The 17,842-nt window shown below is 39.7% G+C and overlaps 1 protein-coding gene across 1 annotated transcript in view; it reads right to left on the reverse strand.

Annotated features, from left to right (window-relative positions):
* The window catches only part of LOC124775886 (glutathione S-transferase D5-like), a 76,823-nt gene that overhangs the window by 16,388 nt on the left and 42,593 nt on the right, over window positions 1-17,842 (reverse strand). Inside the window, exon 3 of the mRNA XM_047250719.1 lies at window positions 16,057-16,115. Within this exon, the coding sequence (XP_047106675.1) occupies window positions 16,057-16,115 (59 nt within the window). The remainder of the gene's footprint in view (window positions 1-16,056; window positions 16,116-17,842) is intronic.

Genomic DNA, 17,842 nt, shown 5'->3' on the forward strand with positions numbered 1-17,842 from the left:
TTTTGCTAACCTGCTTAACCTTTAAGCACAGGTGTGCATCTTAAACCCTGAACCTTTCGACATACATCTTTCAAATTAAAAGTTAATTCATGTGATTTGAGTAACAGAATCACTCTTGTCATCAATCGCCCTTATATAGTTTTCATGTGTTCTAGAAGGGCATCTAATAAGACAGACTGTGTCCAACGCGGTAGTAAACACCGCTGTTTCACCCGATAACGGACGGGCTGCGGTCCGACCGTCTTTTAATCATTGTAATATTGTTTGCTGTTTTACAATACAGCACTTCAGATTTCTTTGCAAAGTTTAAGAGCTTATTAAACTTGAGGTTTAAGGTCAAAAGAATTTTGCAAATTTGCTCATTTTGTTAAAGAAAATTTTGTGGTTAAATGCTTCGATTATCTGTAAAACACAATTTGCATATTGCTAAATAAACATGTTGTGTGGAAAGAAAGTTATATTGGTGGGTCCTTCCTTCCACATTAACCTTAATTCCAGTAAGTACCACGTATCACCAGCAAAATATATAAATTACGTCGTATGAGACCCAAATATGGGGACGGATAAAAGACCCAGTATTCAGTGTCCAAATAACAATAATACTCCAAGTGATCATAACTGTCAAACTGTGTACATGGTGAATTGTGTCATCAAAATTCCCCATAAATAAAACTGAAACCTACAGCAACATCGGACCGAATATAAGAACGACGGAATGCACCTGCAAAACCCGCATTCTCTGTCGTAACGAAACTTACTAAAATTAAAGCACAAGCTCTCATAGCACCATATCAGCTGCAGCAACACCATGTTAGCAGTAAGCCTGCAGGTACAAACAGCAGGCTATCTAATTGTGGCGCTTGCGTGACGACCAGGCCACCGCGGTGTAGAACAAGAAACACACTTAGCCTCAGCCCCACATGCTTGTGTACCGACAGGGAAAGTTGAATAACTTCTTTAGAAAACTAAATTCGTTGTAATAGTGAACGAGGACAATCCAACGTTATATAGTTATTACTAGGCAAAGCGAACTGGTCATCTGAACCCGGTGGTAGCACAGTCTTATTTACGTGCGAGAAGGACGGACGGGAGGTAGCAATAGCGTACATTTTTTTAATGTGTGTGAAATCTTATGGGACTTAACTGCTAAGGTCATCACTCCCTAAGCTTACACACTACTTAACCTAAATTTTCCCAAGGACAAACACACTCACACCCATGGCCGAGGGAGGACTCGGCCTAACAGTGCATGATTGCAGCGCCTTAGACCGCAATAGCGTACACTCCTGTACGTAACAAGTGGAGCGCTGTCTCACGCTATGCATCAATAAGCGTCGTACACACACACACACACACACACACACACACACTACGTACAGTATTTCTCACATTTGTGGTCAAGACGTTCCGCAGCCGGCACCTGTAAAAACTACCTTTACTAGTGATGTAACTATTTCCCTGCTGATTTGTCGTCTGCTGTTTCAAAAGCAAATGATAATGCCGAATCATTGTTAGTATCTGTGCCGACCGATTTCATTATATTTTCAGTTTCCTCGTTCGTCAAAGTATCTTTCCTCCAGTAGTCATGCATGACACACACTTCTTTATCAGCGTGATACGGTGTATTTCATATATTTCGATGTAACGACTGTAAAAGCTAAAAAATAGGTCTGAACGCAAATTGACTGCATGCTCTTGATCCTGGGTTCGAATTCTTCGAGTGTTTTAAATTTTTATCTCGTGAAAACATTTGCACAGACGTTCACTTGGCCTTGTGTGGGCCGCTGAAAAGCTTCTTGACTACAAAAGCAGCTAAAACGGCGTGCAATTCGGCTAAGTAGCGTTAGGTCAAAATGCATCAGGTAAAGTAACAAATGATATTTATTTCTTACCAGCAAAAGACGTTATTTGTTCGAGTTAGGGAGTGAAATGTTTGACATGTTATGACCACAGGTCGTATTCTTTGCAAGTTTGCAGATCCGTTGTATAGGATTTTGTTCCAGACTGCAAGGAGGCAGTAGGTAGGCAAACATTTTCTTGTAAATTTTTCGCAATAAAATAAAGTGTAAAGCCTGGTTGTCGTTGATTCATGTAAAAAATTTCGAGATTCCTTGTCTACGTATTTTTAGTTTTTTCTGTCCATTTCTACATGATATTCAGAAAGTTCCCTGTTGTACACATAGAGGAGAAATGGCAACGAAATCAAACTCTGCATTCAGAAAAATTAGACGTTGTCTGTCACTGCTGTTTGACAGTACTCGTCAGACACCGTCACTGCTCAACTTTTATTCACAGTGCAGTGAGTATGAAAAACAATTAATGATTCGTTTATTCACGAACTTTTAAAATCAGATTCCATAGATGGAATGATTTTTCTTCTCAAAGTTTCTTTGCTAGACTCTAAGTCCACTTCCGTACTATGTAAGCTGTGAAGTTTTTACAAAGAAGGTTTTCTTTTTTATTGTTCATAATTTCCCAGAAACTGCTCTCAAACAATACGTTAATCTATATAATTATAGATACAGACATAGTACAGATATGGATTAAGATGACCGCCGAGTGAGATCACAGGCATTTTCATCGTCCGCTAAAATAATTTATTTAAGAGGAAATAGTGTCAAATTTAAATTTCCTTTGCTTCGTATACTTGCTGTAGTGTCCGTTCTTGTCACACAACTGAATATTATCGTCCCAGGAGAGCTTGTTCTTGAAAAAACTTCGTGTTATCGGAAGTCCCGATGATCGTGACATAAACACAGTTACATCAGTATCTATTGTCGCAATAAAAGTGTAATTAAACGTTTCTAAATTGTATTTAACTAGCACATTTCGTATTGTTTAATAATTAGACGCGATTAGGCCTACATTTCCCGAGTCATAAACGTATAAAAGCTTGACCAAACACGCTTCATAACGTAAATTCCCTAAAAGCAAAGTAATTACTAATTCATTCTTCTGTCATTGTATCTCTAAATCAGTACAAAAACAACAACAACCGCACGTAAGACTTTTGAATCGTTTTTGTTTACATACAACCAACCTCGTGTCGCCGGCCGCGGTGGCCGAGCGGTTCTAGGCGCTTTAGTTCAGAACCGCGCGTCTGCTACGATCGCAGGTTCGAATCGTGCGTAGGGCATGTATGTGTGTGATGTCCTTTGGTTGGTTAGGTTTCAGTAGTTCTAACCCTTAGGGTAGTTAGGTTTAAGTAGTTCTATGTCTAGGGGACTGATGACCGCAGATGTTAACTCCCATAGTGGTCAGAGCATTTGAACCATTTGAACAAACTCTTTGAAATATCGCATATTGAGTTGACAGGGCGTTATGTCACCAAGAAATTAGACATTTTGTGTGTGCATAGATCTCTTAGTAGTAGTGTGGACACTTTTTTCGATAAATTAACAGAAGTTCTAGATGAAGTGTCAAGTACAAAGGTCTACATAATTCTGTGTTGGGACATTAACATCAACACTAATATCATAAATGAATCCAGCAACACCCTCACAAATATCCTTCAAATTTTTTGGCATGTCCCTATTAGTCAATAGTGCAACAAGGGTTACTACAATGTCTGCATCAGTAATTGGCCATGTGGCCACAAATATGGTCAGTGTAAAATGTGATGTAGCTATAAAAAGATCTCGGACCATCAGACCATCTCTGTCAAACAACAAGAGTAAAATCAGGCATCGAATCATTCCCTATACTATAAGCCTACAAACGACATCCATCAGAAATCAAAATAAAAGATTTTTCAAAAGGACTAGCAAAACAAAGCTGGGATGAAGTGAATATGAAGTTCTCTCCTAATTCTCCACATTGTTTAAATTGAAGTTTGAAAAGCCATTTCCAAAAGTATGCATGTCTGTATCAACATCTCACAACAACAGATCGATAACAGCAGGTATTAACAAGTCCTCCCAAACACTTAAATAACTCAGTTCCAAGATAAAGAGTCGCAATGATCCAGAATTCTTAAATTTTTATCATAGATACAAAAAGATCTACAGAAAGGTGTTGTTTGCAGCAAAAAAATCATTTAATGACAAAATAATATATAATGCAGATAATAAAAGGAAAGCAGTCTGGGATGTTATGAAAAAGGACACGGGGAGAGACAAATATACACTGAATAACATACTGCTAAGGGATGGGGATAAGGTAATAAATGATCCACAACACTTAGGAAACTATATAAACGACCATTTTTCAAGTTAAATCAAAAATTCCCCAGAACAAATATAACACCTGTAAATAACGTTGCACTAAATACAGTGATGTTACTTCTAGCCACAGAGAATGAAGTCAATAAAACTGTTCAAAAACTAAAAAAATAATATATGAGGCTTGATGAAATACCAACTGTGTACTGAAACAATGCATAGAGATTATAAAAAGGCCCCTTAACAAACGTAATAAATGAATCCTTGACATCAGGGACATTTCCAAGGAAGTTAAAACAGACAAGAGTCGTACCTTTTCTTGAGAAAGGTAATGCAGAAGACATAGAAAATTACCAGCCAATTTCGCTGCTGTCACCAGTCTAATACGAAATACAGATTAATGAATTACCTGAATAAATACAATCTTTTAAGTGAATCACATTTTAGTTTCCAAAGTGGAAAAAATACGGAGTCAGCCATAGTAGAATCCACAAAAGTTGTATTTGATGCTCTTGACAAAGATGAGTGTGTCACAGGCATATTTTTTATCTTTCTAAGGCCTTTGACACACCAGACCACAAGAACTATTAAATAAATTAGAACCATTACAATAAGAGCAGTAGCTAATGACTGGTTTCGATCATATGCAGCATATAGGGTACAAAGACTAGAGATAACACATACTTCAAATAGATCTAAACAGCTAGTAAAAAACTTATCAGAACCAAAATACATTAATGTAGGGGTTCCACAAGGTAGCATATACTATTCCTGATACACATCAATGACTTTCCCAGTAGTGTTACTCATGGTAAAAAAAATTCTCTTCCATGATGACAGCAATATTATTGTCACTGAGAGAACAAGAGAACTTGTTGTAGAGAAAGCAAATGAAACTCTCAAGGAAGTTTACGATTGGCCAATAAGCACTAAAGTGATATTGAATATAAAGAAAACTAATGCCATGAATTTCAGATTGAAGAGGGAAAATAACAATGTTAAATTAAATGTAGATGGCACCTCTATAGACTGTGTAACAAATGCAAAGTTTGTAGAAATGAATATTGATTCTTAGTTGAAGTGGTGTGAACACACAAAGGAACTTGCAAACAGAATGTCATCAGCATGTTATGCCCTTTGAACCCTGTCATCAGTGTGTAACATGCAGTGTCTTTCAGTAACATACATATTCATATGTACACTCCATTCTTATCTATGGCATTCTTTTTTGGGGAACATGCATAAAAAATGAACACAATTTTCAGACTGCAGAAAAGAGCCATAAAAATAATAACCAAAAATAGTAGTCTAGCTCATTTTAAAGATCTGTTCAAAACAATGGGATTTTAATTGCTCCATGTGAATACATTTACCAGTCAGTTGTACACATCAAACATAACATCGGTAATTACTGCACAGACAGCTTTGTCCATGACCATGGAAGAAGAGCTAGGCTCAACTTACATTTACCAAGAAAAAATAAACATAAAACTGAAAACAGCATGTTCTACCAAGGAATAAAAGTGTGCAATAAATTATCAAAGGAGATTAAAGAAATTACAAAAATACATTTATTTAAAAAGGCAGCTAAAAAGTATCTGTTATCCAATACACTTTATACATTGAAGGATTACTTAGATAAAACAAAGTAGGGGTTTGGTAAAAAAATGTTGTACAAATAAATAATAATGATGATTATAAAACATCCGACATTCCACATAACACCTTCACATTATGTATTTTTCCTTCTTTTTTCCTTTTTTAGAAAAACGTATCACCAAATTATGCTTAGCACAATACTGTCTGTCCCGATAGCTGAGTGGTCAGCGTGACGGATTACCGTCCTACGGCCCCAGGTTCGATTCCCGACTGGCTCGGAGATTTTCTCCCTCGGGGACTGGATGTTGTGTCGTCTTCATCATCATTTCAGCCCCATCCGGCGCGCAGGTCGCCCAATGTGGCGTCGAATGTAATAAGACCTGCACCAAGGTGGCCGGACCTGCCCTGCAAGGGGCCTCCCGGCCAATGATGCCAAACGCTCATTTCCATTTCCATAGCGCAATACTAACACCTCTTCCTCCTTCTGAGCTCAACATCTCACTCGTTGTAAAGGGATGCTGATTCACTTTTTCAGGATAGCAAATGGGAAGTTGCGGTTCAGAAAATGACCCAGAGATCACCTGTGTGTGTGTGTGTGTGTGTGTGTGTGTGTGTGTGTGTGTAGTGAGTGAAGTGTTATGAAACAATGTGTGTATGGTGTGTGCAGTGAATGGTATTGGGATATGAGTGAACAGCGTGGCTTTACATTACTTCATACGTTATTTGTAAAAAAAAAAAGTATTGTATATCAGGAGTAAATCTAATGATTGTCTCTAAGTAGAAGTCTGTAAATGTATGTGTATGCGAATTAGCTTATTTTAAATTGGTCTAAACTTATAAATACTTTGACATGACCTATATCCTTGTAAAAAGGGATCTATGGACGAATGGAGCTACTACTACTACCACTACTACTACTACCACTACTACTACTACTACTACTATCAACAATGAAATATTTAATCTGTGCATTTTGCGAGTCCAACTCCACTCCCCTGATTCTTTTGCTGTCTTGTCTGGTGCAGCTTTACTTCCCGATCTTGCCACCAGAAAAATTTGAAGCGGTCGCTGTGAATTGAATGTGGGACCCCGGTAATACTACCCAAAAATATTTACCATTATATCACATATCTCCCTATTTGCGTTGTCATGGTATTACCATTTAGTCTAACGACATTAGAATATTTGAAAGATCGCGAATCACAACGAAGACGTGTCTGATGACAACTGAAAGATAAAATTTTTGATTGACAAGGACACTGAAAATGTAATGAAACCGGTTACCATCCTGTCCCTTCTTCACTGACTTAACTTTTGCATATCAACATCTGCTTACACATTCCATCACCTAAAACACCTTTTTCGTTCTCATTGTCAACCAAATTAATGACTTTAACAGCAAGTTGTCGCACCTTCCCATGAAGGTATTTTCCGTGATCACTTATCACGCTCAGAGCGAAGTAACAACATGCGCTACCTTGAATTGGAATGTTTTTGTACCTAGTCACGTGACCTAGTTAATTCTTGCTACGACTGAATTACCAGTTTGTCTCGCCAATCAATATCACTGAATACACCGATTATTGGCCTACAACATGGCACAATAGAATAAACATTTGACCAAGATACGAAGTGTAACATTATGCAAATAATATGAAATTCTATCTAAACCAGGGGTGGCCAAGATTTCGGCTTGCTGGTCATGCCTGGACACGAGTTCCAAAGACCTCAACCTCGCTGTACATTTCTCCAACCACAACGCCACACTGTCTGACCATGAGGAGAGGACGAGGGGTAAACAGCAAACACGTCTCATTTAAATGGTAGTGCAGCCGCACTGCGGACGACTTTGTTTTACACAGGACATTTTCAACATCATTGATCACATTAAAACAAAATTTCAGTGCTGTTTAATTACTTTTGGTACACTGTAGACGTAAGATAATCGTTATCTGGGACAAACCGCAATCGTAACTTTTTTGTTTCAAAATCGGAAAAAGATGTTTCACACAAACATGCCGATCGAAATACTGTAGCACTTCTACATCATCATTATGGAAACTGCAAAATTCTACCGAAAGAAAGCAATGTAGACGTCCTAGCCGGTCTTAACATGAAAATGATTTGTCATTAAAACAGGAAGTACCTTGCAGGTCAGTCTGTGACGTATACACGTGCACAGGACCACTTTCAACCGAAAGCTAGGCTTCAGTTTGTGAAAGAAATTTATGAGAATGAACATCTGGAGCACAACGTATAACTGACTATGGGAAAACGAAAAAAAGACAAGAATTGTACCTTTTAAGTGTAGTCTTACAGAAAGATCACGAATACTCATTTGAATAATTAGATAAGAAATGAGATCTCCAAAAAGGAATGTATAAAGAACACAGGCTACAACAATGGACAGCGTGAAAGAACAGATCAGGAAATAACTTCCGTGATATCAGAGGGCAAAAACTTTATGGGAAGACAGAGATCGGAATATATATAACAAATAAGTGAGAACGTTGAGTGTAAGTGCTACTCTGAATATAACAGACTGGCACAGGAAGGTACGTCATAGCAAGCCACACAAAACCATTTATAAGAGTGAATATAAAAAAAATAATTTTGTGCAATATACTACGGAGTAGCGTCCGCCTTTGTACCTGAGTGGTCAGCGAGGCTGACTGCCACGCAGGGGATCCGAGTTCTACTCCCGGTACTGTCAAGGATTTCACAATGGTGGGGGATGGGAGCCTGGTACACGCTGCACTCAGCCTTTTGAGGCCAACTGAGGAGCTGCTTGACCGATTACTAGCGTTTCCAAGACAAGAACCCCGACAATCAGTGGGAGAGGGGTGTGCTGATCACTTGCTCCTCCACGCAAATTACTATGATGCAGAAGTACCACGACGTGTGTCAGGCATTCGGCTGAATCGGAGATAGGTCACGTCACTCGGTGCATCCGAAATCGGAAATAGGTTACGTCACGTCTCTTACAAGCTGAGTGGTATGATCGTCAAATTTACGAAATAGTTGCTAAGGATTCGATCGCAGTTAAATATTTGTGAAACGCAAGACTATAAATTTGACTGGTGTTTGTTTCATTCGCAGCAATTTAAGCTCGTATGTTTGTGCCTAGCAACACTCTCAAAAGCCGGCTGGAGTGGCCGTGCGATTCTAGGCGCTACAGTCTGGAGCCGAGCGACCGCTACGGTCGCAAGTTCGAATCCTGCCTCGGGCATGGATGTGTGTGATGTCCTTAGGTTAGTTAGATTTAATTACTTCTAAGTTCTAGGCGACTGATGACCACCAAAGTTAAGTCGTATAGTGCTCAGGGCCATTTGAACCATTTGAACATTCTCAAAAATTGAGTCGTATTTCGAATAAACAGTACGATATTGTCACAAGCAAGATATAAATATCACTGCTGCTCGTTTCTTTCACAGCAATTTAAGCAGTACACCCCTGCCTAACCACACCCTCGGATATCGCCACATAATCGTAATAAACCGTCAAACTTTTGTAAGAAGGAAGAATCGAAGTGCATTGCTATTTATTTCACTCACAGCATTCCATCTTTCGTTTTTTAATCAGACTGATATCACGAAGTCAAAGAAACACATTACTGAGAGAGTACACTGGTACATGTAAATAATATCGAATATTGCGGGACAAATATTACAAACTCAGATATTACGAACGCATATATGAACAGAAAATTAGCATATAGCTGGATGCGAAACTACTTCCTTCCACTCTGCAACGCCGGCCACTGGTGGCCGAGCGGTTCTAGGCGCTTCAGTCTGGAACCGCGCGACCGCTACGGTCGCTGGTTCGAATCCCGCCTCGGGCATGGATGTGTGTGATGTCCTTAGGTTAGTTAGGTTTAAGTAGTTCTAAGTTCTAGGGGACTGATGTCCCATAGTGCTCAGAGGCATTTGAACCATTTGAGCCACTGTGCAACTAAATGTCTTTTACCATTGGCCGCAATGATACTACAGAGTTTCGAGTACTAATACTGCCCATGCCAAAATCATCAAAGGACTTTTACGGGCGATGTGTCATTAGCTGAAATTACAACAAAAGGTACCTGGAATGACATATTTCTGATGAAACTTCAACGTGCTGATGCCTTGAAACGGGATAACCTGCAAAAGTGCAATACTGAAACAACATAAAAATATGGTGAATCCAATATGGCGTCCCAAAAGTAGCGAGGAAGGGACGTCACGGACTGATTTCTAATTTGAGCCAAGTACCAGCCACACGCTGCGGCACTTCCTAATTTTAGTCACTTGTCCCGTCCATTCCGCATCCGATGACGCAACTGGCAGAGTATGACACAGCGGTCGGCCGGGACCGATTGGCCTGTCAGGCCGAGAACTCGGTACTTTACCTGAGTTACGGAATGTTTTCTAACAGACAAACGAGCACAGTTTTACTTTTAAAACATGCTACAATGGGTGATTATCTCCTAATCAACTACAGGAAAAACAGAGGATGTTCCGAATCTTCTGAATGGTCAATAAAGCGGGAAAAATTTTGAAAATCTGGATAATAACATATTGCACGTTAATCAGTTATACGTGCAATCCATAGGCAGAGTTATTAAAGCTCTTCATTAAACAGTGAATTACAGGTACAAAGAACAGATATAAAGAGGTACACTAATTTTTAGTAGATGAACAATGTGTGAGATACTAACAACTTTATGGAAATTAAAGCTTAACTTTAACAAATAAACCTCATATCCTAAATATAATGTAAGTGTGAAAGATTATGACTGTTAAATATGGTGCAGGGTGATACAGCAGATGCGAGGGGTACCCAAAAAATCCGAAATTATTTTTAAAATGCTTTATATTTTCATATTGCTTACAAAATACCTTATCCCCTTCAAAATACTCTCCATTACAACTAATACATTTGTCCCACCGTTGTTTTCACTGTTCGAAACATTTTGTGGAGTCATTTTTAGAAACGGCTGACAGTTCCTCCCTCGTTTTTTCTTACATTAGATTAGATTAATACTAGTTCCATGGATCATGAATACGAAATTTCGTAATGATGTTGAACGAGTCAAATTCTCCACTACATGACATAATTAAGTTAATTTAACAACATACTTAAGTTAATATAACAACTTTTTTTGTGTTTTTTATTTTTTATTTTTTTATAATTTTTTTGTTTGTTTGTTTTTTCTTAATTTATATCTAAAAATTCCTCTATGGAGTAGAAGGAGTTGTCATTCAGAAATTCTTTTAATTTCTTCTTAAATACTTGTTGGTTATCTGTCAGACTTTTGATACTATTTGGTAAGTGACCAAAGACTTTAGTGGCAGTATAATTCACCCCTTTCTGTGCCAAAGTTAGATTTCATCTTGAATAGTAAAGATCATCCTTTCTCCCAGTATTGTAGTTATGCACACTGCTATTACTTTTGAATTGGGTTTGGTTGTTAATAACAAATTTCATAAGAGAGTATATATACTGAGAAGCTACTGTGAATGACCCTAGATCCTTAAACAAATGTCTGCAGGATGATTTTGGGTGGACTCCAGCTATTATCTTGACTCCTTCAGTGTTGTCAAATAGGTATCCTTTCATGTTGCATCTCGTAAGTGTAAATAAGAAAACGGCGTACGGAGCCAGGTTAGGCGAGTAAGGTGCTTGTGGCAGCGGATGCCATTTTCAGCCAAAAATTGCGTAACAGAGATGACTGTGTGACCAGGTGCCTTGCCGTGATGGAAGAACCATTCTCCTGTCTGTCACAAATAATGTCTTTTTTGACGAACACAGTTGTGCAATTTTTTTAAAATTTCCAAATAAAGGTCTGATTGACGGTTCGACCCGGGTAACAAACTCTGAATGAACTACGCCCTTGGCATAAAAAAAGCAAATCAGCATTGTTTCGATACTTGATTTGACTTTTTTTTTTTTTTTTGCGGGGTGGCGATGACGTCTTCTGTTGGCTTGACTGTTGCTTTGTTTCTGGGTCATAGCTACAGCACCATGACTCATTACCAGTAATGACCTTTGATAGAAGATCTGCATAAGTTTGATACTGTTGTTTCAAAGCATGACACGTTTCAACTCGACGTCCCTTTTGATTGTAAGTCAGAAACCGAGGAACAAACTTGGCAGCAGCCCTTTTCATTCCCAAATCTTCCGTTAAAATTCGCTGAACGAGCTCCATGATAACCCACATATCTCTGACAGTTGATCACTTGTCTGTCGACGATCTGTAAACACAGGCACTCGATTTTTTTCAATATTTTCATCGAATAGGGCAGTTGATGGACATCCATATTGAGGTTTGTTATGAATTGACATGTCTCCATTTTAAAACCGAGCAAACTACTCGTACACTTGAGTTTTCCCCATAGCGTCATCTTGTTAAGCTGTTTTCAACGTTAAAAGAGTTTCATCAGTGTGTTTACCGAGTAGAAAACAAAATTCCACAGCCGCATATTGTTCACTTAAACTTACCATCACGAAAAACGAAACAATAACAAAACAGCGCAGGCAAAAAGAATCAATTCAGATGAACAGGAAATGCCGGGTCGGCAATCCAGGCGGTACTGAACTGGCAATGAGTTGCACTGTACACTCCTAGCAGCAAAAATGCGTACTACACAGTAGCCACTCTCGGCAATGTTGTTCCGTCTATTTCTTGTATTTTTTTTTGGGTGGGGGGGGGGGGTGGGATATTCCTTTGTACGCCACTTTCATTGATGCTCCTAGTATTATGCATTAAGTTTCATGAACATTAAGTCGGTTAAGAGAAACTTTCAGATTGTGGTGAACAAGAAAGGAACTCAATGGTACTGGGAAAACAATGTAGCTAACATTAGGCAGAATAAAAGCAAAATAAAATTCGAAATTTTAAGTGTTTGGAAGTCCTTTCTGAAAGTATTTTTCTGCAGTGTAGCCATAGGGGAAAGTTGCTATTGATGAGCTGGTTCCACTGATGGTCCGGCTCGATTTCTCTGCGGATATTGACAATAACTGCTTTCTAACTGTCATTAAGTGTACTATGTGTTGCCAAAGATTCGCCATCTTAGTAGTGAGTTGTTCAACGAAGACACAAAGTAATAGAGAAAAATGTAAGATTTTTACTATGTTCTTTTAGTTGACTACTATCAGTAATTGTAACGTGGTAGGGAAATGGTACCGGTGATTACACACTCCTGGAAATGGAAAAAAGAACACATTGACACTGGTGTGTCAGACCCACCATACTTGCTCCGGACACTGCGAGAGGGCTGTACAAGCAATGATCACACGCACGGCACAGCGGACACACCAGGAACCGCGGTGTTGGCCGTCGAATGGCGCTAGCTGCGCAGCATTTGTGCACCGCCGCCGTCAGTGTCAGCCAGTTTGCCGTGGCATACGGAGCTCCATCGCAGTCTTTAACACTGGTAGCATGCCGTGACAGCGTGGACGTGAACCGTATGTGCAGTTGACGGACTTTGAGCGAGGGCGTATAGTGGGCATGCGGGAGGCCGGGTGGACGTACCGCCGAATTGCTCAACACGTGGGGCGTGAGGTCTCCACAGTACATCGATGTTACCGCCAGTGGTCGGCGGAAGGTGCACGTGCCCGTCGACCTGGGACCGGACCTCAGCGACGCACGGATGCACGCCAAGACCGTAGGATCCTACGCAGTGCCGTAGGGGACCGCACCGCCACGTCCCAGCAAATTAGGAACACTGTTGCTCCTGGGGTATCGGCGAGGACCATTCGCAACCGTCTCCATGAAGCTGGGCTACGGTCCCGCATACCGTTAGGCCGTCTTCCGCTCACGCCCCAACATCGTGCAGCCCGCCTCCAGTGGTGTCGCGACAGGGGTGAATGGAGGGACGAATGGAGACGTGTCGTCTTCAGCGATGAGAGTCGCTTCTGCCTTGGTGCCAATGATGGTCGTATGCGTGTTTGGCGCCGTGCAGGTGAGCGTCACAATCAGGACTGCATACGACCGAGGCACACAGGGCCAACACCCGGCATCATGGTGTAGGGAGCGATCTCCTACACTAGCCGTACACCACTGGTGATCGTCGAGGGGACACTGAATAGTGCACGGTACATCCAAACCGTCATCGAACCCATCGTTATACCATTCCTAGACCGGCAAGGGAACTTGCTGTTCCAACAGGACAATGCACGTCCGCATGTATCCCGTGCCACCCAACGTGCTCTAGAAGGTGTAAGTCAACTACCCTGGCCAGCAAGATCTCCGGATCTGTCCCCCATTGAGCATGTTTGGAATTGGATGAAGCGTCGTCTCACGCGGTCTGCACGTCCAGCACGAACGCTGGTCCAACTGAGGCGCCAGGTGGAAATGGCATGGCAAGCCGTTCCACAGGACTACATCCAGCATCTCTACGATCGTCTCCATGGGAGAATAGCAGCCTGCATTGCTGCGAAAGGTGGATAAACACTGTACTAGTGCCGACATTGTGCATGCTCTGTTGCCTGTGTCTATGTGCCTGTGGTTCTGTCAGTGTGATCATGTGATGTATCTGACCCCAGGAATGTGTCAATAAAGTTTCCCCTTCCTGGGACAATGAATTCACGGTGTTCTTATTTCAATTTCCAGGAGTGTATTTCCGCAGACATGTAAAGTTACGTGATGTGGACAGAGAGCAGGTGTTATTAAGCGATACAGAGCGATATTCTTTGAATGAGCCACCTCTAATTTTCTTTAGTCCTAAGCCTGAGTAGGCCACTATGAACAAAATTTAAGTAGTGGTTTCCATTATACGTTTTCTAGTGGTTCGTAAGTGCTTCGATACTTAGCATTTTTTATTGATTTATTATTTTTTTCCGAAGGCTACATTTTTGCTGTAAGCCACATTTTATTCTCTTGGAGAAACTATGTGACAAAATCCAGATTGCTCCTATAGTATTTTAGTGTTTTTATCGTGATGGATTCAGATCGGCTAGATTAGCATCGTCAGCCATCTACGAAAGTTGCATAGTGTTTTATTATTTTGTTGTAATCTTGGTTAATCGTGTTTTAAGATATACAAATTTTGTGCCTACGTTCACATGCCATTAACTGTCGCTCTCATTCTGTATGGTATTACAGCGTGGTGTGGGTTTAGGACTGTTATGTCACAAGCTGTTTTGTGGTTTGGTGCTGTTGTTAATCGTCTTTCTGTGCAGTTCTGGATTTTGTTACAAAATACCTCTATGAGATATCTTCAATGGTGCGAGCCCATTGGATGGTAAACATGTTATTCTGTTTCAGACGCCAACAACAAACGTCTAATTAGAAAAAAGTTGATACTTATTTAGATGTGTGTAGTATTTAACAGCTATTATACTGCAGGCCATTCATGGAAAGTGCCTGGTCCACTGAAAGAAAAGTGTTCCCTTGAATGAACCGATAGAAAATGATTTTGTTTTTCAAATTTTTCTTTTGGCGATATTTAGGACTTCTGTGTCTATTGTAGTAAAATGGAAAACATAACGTTCAAGTTGTACCGAAAATAATACTTTTATCACAACATCCGAGGATTTTAGAAAACATTTAGTTTAGTTGGCCTATCAACAGTAATCTTCCCATTCATGACGGTGAAACTGGGAGGTAAGCAGCGGTGACAGGAAGAGAGTAAAAGCTTTAGAAATGTGATGCTACAGAAGAAACTTATTGAGAGGTACTAGATCAAACTGGAGAGAAGGAATTTATATCAAAACACGAGTTAAAGGTGTGATCGGTTGATAGGACACTGTGACAAATCAACGAATAATGAAATTAGTTCTGAAGAGAAATGTAACGGGCAAACATTATAGTGGGAATTCAATGCTCGACGTCTAGTAAGCAAGTTCGTTCGGAAGTGACTGATTTCTCGGTGTTATTGCGTTACGGGTTCGTACACACTAGAATAGAAAATACTTAATCAGCGTTGTATTTCTTAAGGGAAGTAAAATATGAAAACATGGAGGAAAAATCCAACCTTACAAGGAAAACATAAGAAACTGAAAACTAATAACTAAACTGTGTCTATAATCTGCACCTAATCACAATAAGTAAGTGTCAAATACAGTGTGGTTTCCTCAGCGGTTGTAGTGTACCACGGCATCTGTCTTATGAGCTTAAGATGGCCACTGACAGTCGACCGTGGTACTAACTTGTTGTAACTATGCCGGAAAATAAATAATTTTAAAACATACATTTGAACAATTCCTGGAGATTCCAGTATGTGAAATGTCGCTTTAACTAAACAAAGGAAAGCATCTGCCAGCGAATTCACAAGTGCTACATCACTCCCGCGTGTTCTGACATAGTGTCTGCACTAACCTTTCAGCAATAATTAAACCGTTGTCGTCCAACAATGGTATTGTGCGCTGAGGATTTTTCTGAAACAACAAGGAACATATAAGTACAGAACAGCAACATCATGCTGCATTAGTGGACGTCATTACAGCTCTCTCAAATAAGCATCGGTACTTTATTTTACATTAAGAGGACAGTACATTCCAGCGTTCCAGTAGACATTTAATGTCAATCCTTGACATAAGTATAGAAAAGTGTCTGAAGAACTACTGACAAAGATTTCACTTGAAACCGAAATGTAGGGGAAACCTGGTGTGGGAAATCCGTCTACTGGATCATTCAGTTTCAGCTGTGTTCGGGAGATTTGTTTCTATAATTATAGTAAATTTTGTGGAGGAAATCACTGTTAGTCCGTAGGCTAATTTCGTAATTACTCTTTACAATTAGTTAGTTTGTTCATTATTTGTAATCTGGTGCAAATTGCTTGACTGAAATGTATGGCTGCTAATTAAGGAAAAGCAGGAAACAAGTTCTATTCACTTCACCCATATAGTTTTTGGAACGTTCTGTGCTGTCAGCAGAGCGGTTTATTAATTTTGACAAAAGTTAAGGAATACACAACAGATTTTAATTTTCATGTAATTAACCTGTAAATATTTTTACATGTTGCGTATAATAAATCTACATGACAGTAATTTGTCTTCTTGTACTTTTTATGAACAAATGTAGAGTTTTCTTTCAGTTACTGCAACTACTATTTACAGTTTTTTTTGTCATTCGCAAGTACTTTGATGTAGCTCTCCATGCTTGTACGTACTGTTCAAATCCTGCAGCTCTGCATAACTATCTGAGCTATGTACCACAAGGATGGATGTCTTCAACTAAAATAAATTCTAATTGGACTGGTTTACCCCATAATAAATCCAATATGAGACCAAGAATAACAAATTAAATGCATTATTTTGCCTAAATGACAGTGAGGGGTCCTGAACTACAGATTGTCCACTAGATTCAGTAATTCATAACAGTTGAAACATTCTTAATTCTACACAAGAATGTCGACTATAGTCATACTGATGCGCAACCAGTCAGCCAAAACAGAAAAATGAGTTTTCAATCTAAAAAAATCATGTGGGTATTATTCTCTTTTTATATTTCTACTTATTTTATGTAAGTGTGACTGCGTGTGTGTGTTTATGCATTTAAGTCACCTGTCATGTGCAAGAACAAAAGTGAGACGTAGCCACGTAAGATTTAGTAAAAGCAATTTGTAAAAGCAATTTGTTTGGCACTGACCTATTTGGACGACTCAGCAGCAGGATTGGGGGTAGCGTTCTGATTATAAACGTTTCAATTTCTAATCCCTGCCTGAGTGACACTGTTGTTGTGACATTCAGTCCTAATATTTGTTTGACACAGCTCCAGAGACTATCCCGCGCAAACGTTTTCATCTCTGCACAGGTTTTGCAGTCTACAACGCATTTCAACCAAAACTACACTCAAGCTTTCGTCAACCTTTACAATATTTGTGTCACACACTTCCTTCTTCTAGCAGACTGACGACTCCTTGACGCCCTTAGATGGATCTTATCTATCCTCTCCACTTCGGTCACTGTCGTTCATGGTACTGCCCCAACAGTAAAACTCATCAGGGGATGCTGAGGGCATTAGGTAGTATGTTTCTGCATAGATAGTAAGATTCTTAAAATAGTAAATGTGTCTTACTTCCTAATCTAATTCCCTCAGCATCGCTTAATTTTTTTAATTTTTATTATTTTTTATTTTTTTTTTTGTCTACACGCCATTACCC

The sequence above is a fragment of the Schistocerca piceifrons genome, chromosome 2 (genome assembly GCF_021461385.2).
Source record: "Schistocerca piceifrons isolate TAMUIC-IGC-003096 chromosome 2, iqSchPice1.1, whole genome shotgun sequence".
In the NCBI taxonomy this organism is placed as follows: Eukaryota; Metazoa; Arthropoda; class Insecta; order Orthoptera; family Acrididae; genus Schistocerca; species Schistocerca piceifrons.